This window comes from Mizuhopecten yessoensis, unplaced genomic scaffold (assembly GCF_002113885.1).
Source record: "Mizuhopecten yessoensis strain PY_sf001 unplaced genomic scaffold, ASM211388v2 scaffold8713, whole genome shotgun sequence".
NCBI classification, from domain to species: Eukaryota; Metazoa; Mollusca; class Bivalvia; order Pectinida; family Pectinidae; genus Mizuhopecten; species Mizuhopecten yessoensis.
In genome coordinates this window covers 253361-269101 of record NW_018407684.1, presented here as the reverse complement: position 1 = coordinate 269101, position 15741 = coordinate 253361, and the positions used below count along the sequence as shown (strand labels likewise).

Below are 15741 nucleotides of genomic sequence, written 5' to 3'. Positions count from 1 at the left end.
GCCGGATAGTAACAGTACTGCATTACAAGTTTATTCGGCTGGGCTGTAAGACATCTTTAATAATGGAGTGTCCGTTCAAACAATAACAAATTTGAAGCAAAAATGTTTGACAGGATAATAAGAGACTTGCATCAAAGAGGTGCGCGGATCAGTGAATGTCATTAATTGCCATAAGTTTCCAAATATACACTGTATCACACAGTCAATTTAACAAAAAGGCCCAAGATTTTTGATGTTGTGTGTACGACGTCATTAATATCGCTGCTGTAGAAACACTGATACGGGTGAATGAAGATATAATTTGGTAAAAAAAACCATTCAACGTTACGTAACAGTTTTGGCTTAACGTAATTAAGAAAGCGAGGCACGTGATCATGAGATGACTTATATTATTATCATCTATATACCATTTTATACCACCTAGTGGTATCATGATAAATTAATTATCATTGGTTGTCAGTATGAGAAGAAGTTGAGTACGACTTGCTAACAACTTTTTTTGTCAAAATAGTAACGTCTGCTCATGCAAGGTGGCGTCCTGCTCTGGAAATAGTTACTTCACAAAAGCGATCCGCGTAAACAAATAGTCTGTTATAAACAAATCAAGATAAAGTTACGAAAAAATATTGTGAGATTAACAACAGCATTTTTAACATACACATCTATAAGCCAATGACGATAAAATTATTTTGAAACAATTCTTCTTCATAATTTTAAGGTTCGTGGTTTTACGTTTTTCACAGACCGAGGTTATTAAGATCGATGATTATGGAGCCAAGAAGTCATTTGGACAATTACGTGTTTAGTTGATTGCTTATCAATCTAGAATTACATAAGGTAGTAATGTATTGACGATAAACTGTGTATTCAGGGTTTGTTCTCATCACGAGCACGTGCAGTTGGATAAAATCGAGTGGCCACCTCAGATGGACTGGAGACTTGATCCAATTTGAGACGCTGAGGAGTTTCGCTTATTATTCACTAGGTGCCATTTATACGCCATTTAAGGAATTGTGTCAGTCTTGGACGCTTAACATGGAAAAATTATGATATAAAACTATGTACTAACAAATATGAATTCAGCTAAATATTGACGAAATGAAGCCATACTCTACGGTTTTATGTTTAATGCAGCAACTCGTACAGTTAACACTATAATTATAACTGATAAATGTACTTCTTTTGTTTCTTATATGTAAACATCTGTAAACGAAAACACAACCACTATAGATATAAAACACCATGCGTAATAAGATAAGTTTGTGAACATACAGCTGCGTCAGGCCTTTATATAACAATGTTTAAAGGCTTTGGCACATTCAGTCGGCTAATTCTGACAGTCACATATTTAACACAGGTGGCATTTGTTAACAAATGTCTTTGTATGCTGTACAAATCGATATTCTTTCGAGAGAAAAAAATGCCGCTGCTTTTGTTTGTTTTCATGTTGTACAAGCCAATAATTTGTTGGTATAAAGCTGAACAGGCCGATTGAAAAAGTGATAGTGACGATGATTTTGTTCGTTTTTTTGCTTAAAAAGTATTTCTTAAAAGGAAAACAAACTGGAAATTGCAAATAAATATCATTGGATTTGGAAGAGAAAACAACATATTCATTTATGGCAGTCAGTAAATGACCTTGTTTTTAACAATGTAGGTGTCAGTAAGCTGTGTAGGGGCGAGGGTCGTACGAATCAGCTCATTATGCTGAGTTCCCATATATCCATTCTCAGGAGTTGTTTTTCAAGTATAACCAGCGTTTTCAAGTGCTGTAAGTTAGACGTGAATATTAAGTCACTCAAATGGATCGGAACACTAGTTCTATCGTCACTCGATGGACATCATTTACACATCCGACAGGCGTGCCTCACACATGAAACATAATGAGCTTCCCGTGAAATAAAATATTTCGTGGTCCAGCCCTCCAGGAGTGCTTTACTTCTATTGTAGGTGTCAGTTAATTATACGTGTATCACGGTTTTAAAAATGGTATCTACTTTCTAAAAGAGCCTCTTTTACTCTTATACAGATTATTTTTACTATCAAAATATTCACAATTGCATGCCTTGGTCAGAATTATCTAACAAAACTTAAAAGGCTCTAAATATTAATATAAACATCTAAATGCCTGGAATTAAACCTATGGATACAGGTCGACAATCTCTTTTCCCCTAAAGTACGCGTTACTTTTTATTTATGGAATTGACAACCTTTTTGTCTGGCCAACCATTATTGCTCTATGCCCTCGTGCTTTCCATATCTGTAAATAACAACCATACATTAATTCCAATTAATTCCAATATATCAATCCGCAGTACTACACATGTGTAATTAGGCTTTCCTTTCATGTATCAATTCGCAGTGATATAAAGCTACAAATGTGCGGGCAGGCTTTCCTTTAATATATCATTCCACAGTACTATAAATGTGTAATAAGATTTTCATTTGATATATCAATCCGCTATGCTATAACTGTGCGAAAAGGCTTCCCTTTGATATATCTATCCGCAGTGCTACATGTATAAATTGCGAACAGTATTTCCTCTGCAAATTCCCTGGTAATAAGCCTGAGTGTGTCGCATGTGTTTATCATCAATACACTTCTAAAATCATCGTCTGTGGACAGACTTTTCTTGAATATGTCAAACCGTAATAATTAAAATTGTGCGGACAGGCTTTCCTTTAATATATTTATCCGTAATATAAATGTGCGGACAAGATTTCCTAAAATATATCAATCCACACTACTTTAAATGTGCGAAAAGACTTTCCTTTTAATATATCAATCCGCAGTGCTATAACTGTGCGGACTGGCTTACCTTTAATATATCAATCCGCAGTGCTACAAATGTGCGGACAGGCTTACCTTTAATATATCAATCGGCAGTGCTACAAATGTGCGGGCAGGATTTTCTTCAATTAAATGTGCGGACAGGCTTACCTTTAATATATCAATTCGCAGTGCTATAAATGTGCGGACATGATTCCCTTTAATATATCAATTTGCAGTGCTATGAAGGTGATGACAGCATTCCCTTTAATATATCAATCCGCATTGCTATAAATGTGCGGACAGGCTATCCTTTAACCTATCAATCTGCAGTGCTATAAATGTGCGGACAGGCTATCCTTTAACCTATCAATCCGCAGTGCTATAAATGTGCGGACAGGATTCCCTTTGATATATCAATCTGCAGTGCTACAGATGTCCTAACAGGCTATCCTTTAATATATCAATCCCCATTGCTATAAATGTGCGGACAGGAATTCCTTTCTTCTACTTCTAAATGGTACTGACCAACTTCAACCATTTGAAGATAAAATGGCAGACGAGGAGTGAAACAAGGAAAGAGATTGTTTTTAAAAGATACGAGATGGTCTAATTTGCGTTTGAAAAGTAACGGTAGAGGGCTGATTTGAATAATTCCGTTGTGGGGCTCGAAATAATGTCAGGTGGGAGTTTATTCCACTCGGGTATAGTTCGAGGGAAGAATGATGCCTTTCTGGTCTGGGTTTTTGAGTGGGGAATTTGATACGAAAACTTGTGGTTTGTTCGGGATTTTCTAACTGTAGGGATTAATCTGTCTGATTTTACGATAGCGACTTTCTGGTTTACAATGTTATGAAGCATGGTCAGACGAGCATCTCTACGTCTATCTGCTAGAGGGCGCAGCTTTAGGTGGTCCAACATTTCTGACACACTGGAGGTACGATGGTTGTACCTGTGCTTATTGAGCACATAGCGCGCTGCCCTTCGCTGGACCATTTCCAACTTGTCAATATTTGTTTGGGTGTGAGGGTCCCATACTGTACAGGCATACTCAAGTGATGGTCGAACTAATGATTTGTATGCCTGTACTTTGGCTGATGTTGAGCCAATCTTAAGATTTCGTCCAAAAAAGCCTAGCGTAGAATTTGCTTTTGGGCAGATAGTATTTATATGTGAATCCCATTTAAGGTCAGATGATAGTGTTACACCCAGATACTTGGCCTGACTAAGATGTTCCAGTATGTGTGCATGTAAAGTATAATTATGGACTATTGGAGTTTTGTTTTTAGTCACTGACAACACATTGCATTTGTTTGGGTGGAAGATCATTTTCCATATATTTTCCAAGAGTGCTAGTTTGTCAAGATCTTTTTGAAGTGTTTCAGCATCACTGTTTGACTTGCTAACTAGATATGCAATAGTGTCGTCTGCAAATAAACGGATTGTAGCATTTAGACCTACAGGAATATCGTTTATAAAGGAACCTGTCAATCCGCAGTGCTATAAAGGTGGAAACAGGATTTCCTTTAATATATCAATCCGCAGTGCTATACATGTGCGGACATGCTTACCTTTAATATATCAATCCGCATTGCTACAAATGTGGTAACAGGCTATCCTTTAATATATCAACCCGAAGTGCTATAAATGTGCGGACATACTTACCTTTAATATATCAATCCGCAGTGCTACAAATGCGGTAACAGGCTATCCTTTAATATATCAATCCGCAGTGCTATAAATGTGCGGACATGCTTACCTTTAATATATCAATCTGCAGTGCTATAGATGTGGTAACAGACTATCCTTTAATATATCAATCCGCAGTGCTATAAATGTGCGAACAGGCTTTCCTTTAATATATCAATCCGCAGTGCTATAAATGTGCGGACATGCTTACCTTTAATATATCAATCCGCAGTGCTATACATGTTCGAACAGGCTATCCTGTAATATATCAATCTGCAATTATTCCCGAGTTGGTACCATTATACTCGTTACAAACTTATCAAATAAGGTATAGAAGGAAAGATGTTGAATATTTTACGTTCTTTGTGCAGAGATGTAAAATTTTGTGTAAAGTATAACGAAAACATGTCAGATTCTTTTCAATATAAAAATGGATTATTTCAAGGGGTATTTATGTCTCCTCTATTGTTTTCCTATTGTGTCAATGATTGCGAAATTGTTTTTTTAACAGAGGGGTGTCCTTCTATAGAGCTACAAACTATTAATTTATTTTTAATGATGTAAGCAGACGATATGGTGTACTTTATACAAATAAATGGAATCTTACGGTTAATACTTCTAAAACTAAGGTGATGGTTTTCCGTAACGGAGGTAAATTAAGAGAAGAAGATAAGTGGTACTTTGATGGAGGTGTATTAAATATTGTAGATGAATTTAATTACCTGGGTATATTCATGAATTTTAATGGTAAACTCAAAAAAAAATCAACTCAAAGATGAATTTCATTTTATATTAAAATGTGAATGTTTTGTAGATTTAAGAAAGCGTGTTTTTAAGAAATATTACTATGAAAGACCTAGCACGTATAAATTTATTCAACTTATGGAAACAGATAATGAACAAAAAACAGTTAACAAATTTAGCCAAATATATTAAACTGAGTAATAAGAAAAGAAAGACCATGTACCAATATAAAGAGGAATGTCTCTCTACACTATACCAATGGATATGTGTGTGTGTATTTGTGGGCGTGTGTGTATTTGTGGGTGTGTATCGATATGGCTGTGAGTGATTGTATTGTTATCCTTGTTCATATGTGTATTTTGAACTGATAGCCGTAAGGTTCAGGGTAATAAAGAACTGAACTGAACCGTTAATGTTCAGGATATTTTGTGATATTTATCTGGAAATAAAACATGGTAAAAAATAGATCAGAATTGTTGTATTTGTAATTTGCATATAGTCTTATAGACATCAATGTCCTAGATAAGGGATCTGTCCGGTCTTTACGTACCGCTATATTACATCGACCGTAAAGAAATCACAGTACCAATGATGCTTAAGATAGCAAGAAGGCTAATAGAAGTGTACATGTACAAATAACGCCTGAAATCCACATAAAATTGCAAGAAGGTCTTAAACGAGCTTTAAACATGTACAAATTTTAAGTTAATAAAAGCTTATGTCAGATGGAACGTGAACAAGTCGGAGGGTTTTGTTTTATCACATTTTTTTCATAACGTTTCTAAATAACCTATTTTGTAACAAAATTGCAAGGTGAAAAAAACACTACACCAGATTATATATCGTATAGCCAGAACCAAGATAGTTTGTTTGTAAAGTTTGGTATTTATTGTTACAATGGAACAGTGTAAAAAGAAAACAAAGAAAAGAAAACACATAGTTTCCGCTTACATCGACGAATTTGCAATTCATATTCGACACAAAGAGATAGCAGGATTATGACAGTAGTAATAAACCTCCTGAACTAAAATAGAATACAAGAGTTGAAACGATGTGTAAGATGTAACGTCCTTATATTTCTATTCTAATATCTAACCACACAACGTTAAATATGTCATTGATATGACGACCTGAACATTTCAATAATGTAGATTAATACCGTTCCGGTCGGAAACCCATGTTACTTTATTTATTGGTATGTTACTAACAAATCTTATTATATCTATTCTATTGTAGAGCTAGTCATTCAAAGTAATTAACCACGGGATGTCACCGAACCTAACTAATAGTGTAGTTAACTGACAAGGGTCAAATACAATCTTCACAGGCCCTGGCTGTACAAGCTATTCAGTAATAGGGCAGTAAAACAGAGTAAGACTTATCTTTAACTATGTACTTGAGTTTGTAAGACAGCGACTACAAGCTCCTCCATCGCCCCTCTCATGCTTGTCACATTTTCTCCAGTACCTAATGCGTTACCTAAGGGGCTTAAGCTATTAAAAACAGATGTAAATAGATAAGTGACCTGACCATATCAAAATAGTAATTTAACAGACCAACTATTTCTCCGGCTTCAAAAGATGTTTACATATATAAAAAGTCACCGATACCACTCGCTAGTGGCTGGTGGTATATTGATGTCCTTGACCACCCAGTTCTAGATTCGGGGTGGTCGAGTATCTCACGGCAGGGTCATTGCTTAAAAGCACAAGTACGATGACCGGTAGCGGCAAAACAAAAATAATTTGGTTTGTTTGGGTCCTGTTAACAGCTATGTTCATTTAAGGACATGAACGGTTTTGGTGTTTGGTGAAAAACGAACTTCATGGAGAAGAAAACATGGACCTGAGGCCAGAACCTGGCGACTGCCCCAAGTAGGCTTTGAACCGAAGACCCAGTTGTGATGCAAAACTAAAAACACTGAAACTAACGTTGACATTTTAAACGTGCAGTTAAACATGTACATTTCCGTGCCTTATGATAATTATTGAGTGGCAATAGTGCAACATGTGAGGATATTGAGAGTGAAAAAATATTCTGAACGATAAAAATAATGTCATTAGCGAAAATTATAGAATAATACATTCAAGTATGCAGGGTCCTTTCCTCCAGTTGGCAGATAGTGACTTTTATCAAAATATATTGTGTTCAGCAGCTTTGCTGCATTTTCCTGCTAAAAATAATGTACCTCAGAACTTATTGTTTACACATTTCCTCAGTTAAGTTCCCCCTCAGTACCTATTGTTTAGATTTTTCCTCAGATCCTATTGTTTAGATTTCTACTCAGTACCTATTGTTTAGATTTATACTCAGTACCTGTTGTTTATATGTATCCTCAGATCCTGTTGTTAAGATGTATCCTCAGATCCTGTTGTTAAGATGTATCCTCAGATCCTGTTGTTAAGATGTATCCTCAGATCCTGTTGTTTAGATGTATCCTCAGATCCTGTTGTTTAGATGTATCCTCAGATCCTGTTGTTTAGATGTATCCTCAGATCCTGTTGTTTAGATGAATCCTCAGATCCTGTTGTTTAGATGAATCCTCAGATCCTGTTGTTTAGATGTATCCTCAGTACCTGTTGTTTAGATGTGTCCTCAGATCATGTTGTTTAGATGTATCATCATTACCTATTGTTAAGCTGTTTCCTGAGTTCCTGTTGTTTAGATGTATCATCATTACCTATTGTTAAGCTGTATCCTGAGTTCCTGTTGTTTAGATGTATCCTCAGATCCTGTTGTTTAGATGTATCCTCAGATCCTGTTGTTTAGATGAATCCTCAGATCCTGTTGTTTAGATGTATCCTCAGATCCTGTTGTTTAGATGTATCCTCAGATCCTGTTGTTTAGATGTATCTTTAGATCCTGTTGTTTAGATGTATCCTCAGATCCTGTTGTTTAGATGTATCTTCAGATCCTGTTCTTTAGATGTATCCTCAGTACTAATTGTTTAGATGTGTCCTCAGATCATGTTGTTTAGATGTATCATCATTACCTATTGTTAAGCTGTATCCTGAGTTCCTGTTGTTTTGATGTATCATCAGTACCTATTGTTTAGATGTATCATCAGATCCTGTTGTTTAGATTATCCTCAGTTCCTGTTGTTTAGATGTATCCTCAGTACCTGTTGTTTAGATGTATCCTCAGATCATGTTGTTTAGATGTATCATCAGTACCTATTGTTTAGATGTATCCTCAGTACCTATTGTTTAGATGTATCATCAGATCCTGTTGTTTAGATGTATCATCAGTACCGATTGTTTAGAGGTATCATCAGTACCTATTGTTTAGATGTATCATCAGATCCTGTTATTTAGATTATCCTCAGTACCTATTGTTTAGAGGTATCATCAGTACCTATTGTTTAGATGTATCCTCAGTACCTATTGTTTAGATGTATCATCAGATCCTGTTGTTTAGATGTATCCTCAGATCATGTTGTTTAGGTGTATTATCAGATCCTGTTGTTTAGATGTATCATCAGATCCTGTTATTTAGATTATCCTCAGTACCTATTGTTTAGATGTATCCTCAGTTCCTATTGTTTAGATGTATACTCAGTTCCTATTGTTTAGATGTATACTCAGTTCCTATTGTTTAGATGTATACTCAGTACCTATTGTTTAGGTGTATCATCAGTACCTATTGTTTAGGTGTATCATCAGTACCTATTGTTTAGGTGTATCATCAGATCCTGTTGTTTAGATTATCCTCAGTACCTATTGTTTAGAGGTATCATCAGTACCTATTGTTTAGATGTATACTTAGTACCTATTGTTTAGATGTATCCTCAGTACCTGTTGTTTAGATGTATCCTCAGATCTCAGATCCTGTTGTTTAGATGTATCCTCAGATCATGTTGTTTAGGTCTATTATCAGATCCTGTTGTTTAGATGTATCATAAGATCCTGTTATTTAGATTATCCTCAGTACCTATTGTTTAGAGGTATCATCAGTACCTATTGTTTAGATGTATTTTCAGTTCCTATTGATTAGATGTATCATCAGTACCTATCGTTTAGATGTATCATCAGTACCTAGTGTTTAGATGTATCTTCAGATCCTGTTGTTTAGATGTATCCTCGGTACCTATTGTTTAGATGTATCATCAGATCCTGTTGTTTAGATTATCCTCAGATCCTGTTGTTTAGATGTATACTCAGTACCTATTGTTTAGATGTATCCTCAGATCCTATTGTTTAGATGTCTTCTCTAGTCCTACTATTTAAGATTCTCTTCAGTAACCTTTTTCTTTTCATAATGACTATGACCTTGTTCACTTATGTACGAAAGTTGTAATATATATATTCGTTTACATCTTTCAGTTTCAAACGTTTTAAAAAGCCATATTTAATATTCAAACAGTTTTTGAAGAGTTCCTCGGCGTTTGCCTATGTGACATACATTTCATCGTCAAGCTGTTATGTAAATTTTAAATGCAATCGTTGTCACTTGCTCTCGTTACATACTTGATTACATGTAGCTGTAGAGTCTCATAACCCCTAGCAAATACGTAGCACGCAGTTACGATACACGTGCTGGCCGGAAGGCTCTCTGTTATAGAGCTTGATGCAAATGGTAATCCAATCAGTATTTAATACGTCATCATTGGATATCTCGCCATACGCCACAGAAAAAATAACCTTTCAATTTAAGAGTCTTTTTACCGCTGCACTTTGTTCCACTTCATATTTTCTTTTATGTATACCACATGTGAGAACCGTTGATATGTACAAGAAATAGTACGGTAGCAAGTACCAAACCACAATTATACCGTTGCAATGAAACAGAAACCCGCGCCTACATGTGTAATGGAACTGGACTTGGGCGATCGTCGGCGACCAGGTAGCTAAATTGGCAGAGGGTCTGTCTAGAGTTCAGAGGGTCCTGGGTTCGAATCCCGATCTGGCCGTGCGTTTTCCCGCTCCAATGAAATATAACACAGAGAGGCAGAACCCGCTTCAACATTTTCCTCACAAGGGGACCGGAACCTGTTTCTATATGTATCTCACAACGGGCCCGGAACCCGCTCTTTCATGTACTTTACAAGGCTGGAACTTGCCCGACATGTACCACACAAGAGAAACGGAACCAACTAATACACGTACCACACAAGGGAAAAGGAACCCGATCCTTCATGTACATCACCAGGGGCCGGAATTTGTTCTCTCGTTCACCACAAAAGGCATAACCCCCGCCTACATTTCCTATCCACAAGAAGACGGAGCCCACGTCCCCATGTGCCATCGTAAGAGATCACAAGGCGAAACCCATGTCTACATCACCAAACATAAGGACAGGGGCACACCACAAGTCACAACCAATGAGTACATTTAACATTCACAAAGAGTTGTGTTGGGTGCGGAAACAATATGCTCGCATGTTCTTTCCGAGACCGAAACACATGTTTACCTATATAAAAGAGGAATGAGAGAAACTCTGTGTAACAGTTTAGATAAAATACTTTTAGCTCTAGCATTATAGTTATACATGTACTAACGGTGATGTCGATCAATACTAAATAATATTTACATTTACACTGCATAGTGCCTAGATAACTCTACTGGTCCCATTGTAACATATTTTCCAATGAACTACAACGGGGATTAGGTCAGTGTAGTGATACACTGACCTAATTACCGCCAAGTGGCGATGTTCCGCTGTGTTGTGTCTTAAAATGTTATTGTATGACAGTTAAATCGCTAAATGACAACAACATATATTAAAATGGTCACATGTTCGTATACAAATTGGTAATTGGCATATATGCATTTAAATAAAAAAAAAAAATCAATTATTAAATTGATGTGTTTACTGTGGAACTTTCTTGATTATTGTTTTTGTCGGCCTGGTTGCCCTTGACAACGACTGTGGAATGCGAAACTACCCGGCTGTTCCGAACAATTTACCGCTGACCCAGTCGGTGTGTATAAGAGTTTTAAAACAGCAATTAACAATACTCGCAACATTGCACAACTAATATTGTTGGTTTGGAATATAAATATAATTTATATCGGGCTTGCGATATATTGAATGGTGCGCGTTAGCGCACCGTGTTAAATATATCGCAAGCCCGATGTAGTTTACATCCCAATAAACGTCAAAAATATGACAACCAATCCTTGATGATTTTTATAAAGATCTTGGTATTGAAGCAACCCTAATTAATAGTATAGTTTATTTTTGAACAGTATATAGAGATGATCAATCAAGAAAGATAACATATAATATGTTTAATACATTGATTCTTTTCCTATTTCATTTTTGTAGTTCTAAATTAAATTAGCTGCAGTTCTTGTAAATGTATTAGAAACATTTGAGCTTGTGTAAATATTTTCCATGATTTCAGGGCTTGTCCCCAAGGCGTCTCCATAGCTTTAGATTTACACCATCACAGTCTGAGTATATATTCATCAGCTCCAGGTCGTCAAACCGACAGCAGTTACTGAAGTTCTTAGGGGGGAAACATGGAGTCCGGTAAGTGTCCGGTGGATTTTTTTTTATATTCTTTTAATATATCCAAATGTATCGTAATAATTCAATACAACTGCGTTGTACATAGCTGATACTATTAATCTGAAATTGGTTTTACAAAGGAACGTAAAGACTACAGATTCGTATGTGATAGCTGTTCGTCTTCTATACCAATCAAGATATCATTTGATTGGTTTGGTATAATGTTTGTTAAACAACAAAACTAAGATTCTGTTTTGCCTTGTTCCTATTGCCTGGTCTGTTTCTCTGTCTCGTACTCTGTCCGTCTATCTCTATCTCTGTCTCTTACTCTGCCCGTCTATCTCTATCTCTGTCTCGTACTCTGTCCGTCTATCTCTATCTCTGTCTCGTTCTCTGTCCATCTATCTCTATCCCTGTCCCGTACTCTGTCCGTCTATCTCTATCTCTGTCTCTTACTCTGCCCGTCTATCTCTATCTCTGTCTCGTGCTCTGTCCGTCTATCTCTATCTCTGTCTCGTTCTCTGTCCGTCTATCTCTTTCTCTGTCTCGTCCTCTGTCCATCTATCTCTATCTCTGTCTCGTACTCTGTCCCTCTATCTCTGTCTCTGTCTCGTACTCTGTCCTGCTATCTCTATCTCTGTCTCGTACTCTGTCCGGCGATCTCTGTCTCTGTCTCGTACTCTGTCCTGCTATCTCTATCTCTGTCTCGTACTCTGTCCCTCTATCTCTGTCTCTGTCTCGTACTCTGCCTGTCTATCTCTATCTCTGTCTCGTACTCTGTCCCTCTATCTCTGTCTCTGTCTCGTACTCTGTCCTGCTATCTCTATCTCTGTCTCGTCCTCTGTCCGTCTATCTCTATCTCTGTCTCCAACTCTGTCCGTCTATCTCTATCTCTGTCTCGTCCTCTGTCCGTCTATCTCTATCTCTGTCTTGTACTCTGTCCGTCTATCTCTGTCTCTGTCTTGTACTCTGTCCGTCTATCTCTGTCTCTGTCTCGTACTCTGTCCTGCTATCTCTATCTCTGTCTCGTACTCTGTCCCTCTATCTCTGTCTCTGTCTCGTACTCTGCCTGTCTATCTCTATCTCTGTCTCGTACTCTGTCCGGCGATCTCTGTCTCTGTCTCGTACTCTGTCCTGCTATCTCTATCTCTGTCTCGTACTCTGCCCGTCTATCTCTATCTATGTCTCGTACTCTGTCCGTCTATCTCTGTCTCTGTCTCGTACTCTGTCCTGCTATCTCTATCTCTGTCTCGTACTCTGCCCGTCTATCTCTATCTCTGTCTCGTACTCTGTCCATCTATCTCTATCTCAGTCTCGTACTCTGTCCGTCTATCTCTATCTATGTCTCGTTCTCTGTCCGTCTATCTCTTTCTCTGTCTCGTCCTCTGTCCATCTATCTCTATCTCTGTCTCGTACTCTGTCCATCTATCTCTATCTCTGTCTCGTACTCTGTCCGTCTCTCTCTCTCTCTCGCTCTGTTATCTTTTTGTCTTGACCTGTTTATCACAATTTTGTGAAATATTACAAATATCAAAGCACAATTTGACGAGACATAACAAAAACGTTTGGGTCAACAATCGGCCCCCACTTCAATTTCTTTTATGTTTTCGCCATATGTAGATACATCAAAATGAACAATAATTGCATATATGATTATTAAGACTGATAACCGTAACGAACCTCCTTGCATCACACCAGGTTGAGTGACGGGGTTATCCTAACAAAATGACAGATAAATGTCACAGGCGAATGTAATTTTGAAAATGAATTATGATAGTGTATAGTGTATAAAATTACTGTTATTTGATACTTAATATGTTATATTGATACACATGAAGTAAGCTTAGTGATACTATTAATTAGAAAAACGTGCACAATTTTCACAAAATTAAAACAAAATCCTAAATTGTGAACTTGCATATGTATAGTTACAATAGTAGACTATATTTTATACTTCTTTAAAAAAAATCCATGTATATATTCTTTCTATAGAATCATTTTTATGTGATATCAAAACCGGTAAAATTATTTTTTTAGCATGCAAAACATTGCGATTTCTTAATCTCACATAATCGTGAAGATTTGATTATCATTGATTATGAGGGTAAATACTGATACATTTTCTGGTTGTTTTTTTTATCATACCAAACCACTTCTTTATATAATGCATATTTTTAAGTTATGTGCAGCAGTGATAACTCATAAACATGTATTCTGCCAAAGTAATCTTTCCCCTGGAGAACTACTTAAGGTTGAGATTGTGTTAAAGACAAGGATATGCAAGATATATGAAAATAATAAAATAATCTTAATAATGAACTGATGTACACTTGATTATTATTTTATTTTGTCTTTTGCCCATCCGTTACACAAAATATGAAGGATTATCACATTATTTGATATATTTAACTCAAAACAGGTAAAGCAATGAAAGCTCTCCTTGTCTGATTCCCCATACAAAAGTTATACCCTAGCTCATTCGATTCTTATGACCTTTAACAATCTCCATAGGCGTTGACCCTACCTTTGAGAGCATTCACATTAAGTCTGTATTATTGTCATGGTACCGGTCTAGATTTCCTAACTCCATGATTATGATGACTATTCCAGGAGCTATAACAGGTGTTACGGATTGACGAGCAGAAACCTTGTGTCAACATATGTAAACCGATTTGGCTCTAGAACCTGTATGTTTTAGCATTTACATAATATCATCGAGTTAAAATTTAGGTATTCAATTTATTGGAACATGTACTTGTATGAGAGCTTTGTCCATTGTTTCACTAAGCTCTATATTAATACTGAATAATATCTTTGAATTGGAGCAAACGCCCAATACTGAACATGTTTACCGTTGTTTTAATATCTCGTTGTTAACGTTTTACGAATTCTTTGCATACCCTATTTTAAATATAGCACGATGATTATGAAAAATACCAACGATGGAAAATTCAATGTTCCTTATTCCGAAAATGATATAAGCATATAAACACACATGTTTAAAATTTCCCAGTTGTTGCTTTTTTCAAATAGAAAAAGTATGATTAAAAACAACGACAAATCTACAATCAAAAGGTCTGTTGCTATAACTGTGTAATTTACATATGATTTTCTGTAATCTACCTGTGCAATTTAATTGTACATTGACTATTTTAATGTGTAAATCTATTTTCATAATATACCTACTTTTTATTAATGTTAACTTATAAACATTAGTTATATTAAAGTTACGCATGTTATGCTACTCTTTTTGTTATTTTCAGTTTCCACTTAATATACAATTCTAAAACACGAAACTTTAAAAATGTATCTTATATAAAATATTTAGACATGACCTGAATGTTTGACCGGACTGGATTAACCTTATTATGGTACACACTACTTATAAGAAACCCAAACATATACTTGATGATTTATTGTAGCCTGGTTATATTATCAGTACAAGGAATTTAAAATCAGTTGGGCACATTGATGTACGCAAACCTAGTATAAACTCGTAACACTTTTTGTAGAAAATGACATTTACCTTTATCTGTGTATTTGAGTCTAATTACTACAGTATGTACATGTAATGTAAGTAAAGATGCATATGGTCGCATTATTCCAGCATTTACTTATATATGATATAGTCTTGTTGACCCTGACGATGAAAACAAGCAGGATATCTTAATATGGGAGATAACCGGTATACCCGTCTCACAATCCAGCAAGTTTTACTCAGAGCAAAGAAGGACGAATAATGAAAGTGAATGATAAATATTTGGAAAAGTGGTGGCAAGTTTAGCCTCTGGGAAAGAAGGGGGTTGGAAACAAGGATGACTGAATTATCTGCGGAGGAATGAAGGGGTAGTAGGTTTTCTACTCTAAAAAAGGTAACTACTAAGTATAATACTGAAAATGAAGGTGACTGGAGAATCTACCTGGGAAAAGGGAGTGACTGGATTATCTACCTGGGAAAAGGGAGTGACTGGATTATCTACCTGGGAAATGGGAGTGACTGGATTATCTACCTGGGAAAAGGAAGTGACTGGATTATCTACCTGGGAAATGGGAGTGACTGGATTATCTACCGGGGAAATGGGAGT

General features: G+C 36.3%; 1 protein-coding gene across 1 annotated transcript in view; it reads left to right on the top strand.

Annotated features, from left to right (window-relative positions):
- Window positions 1-11572: 11572 nt before the first annotated feature.
- LOC110456366 (putative amine oxidase [copper-containing]) overlaps window positions 11573-15741 on the top strand; it is a 34450-nt gene continuing 30281 nt past the window's right edge. Inside the window, exon 1 of the mRNA XM_021507055.1 lies at window positions 11573-11677. Coding sequence (XP_021362730.1) covers window positions 11668-11677 — 10 coding nt within the window. The 5' untranslated portion in view covers window positions 11573-11667. The remainder of the gene's footprint in view (window positions 11678-15741) is intronic.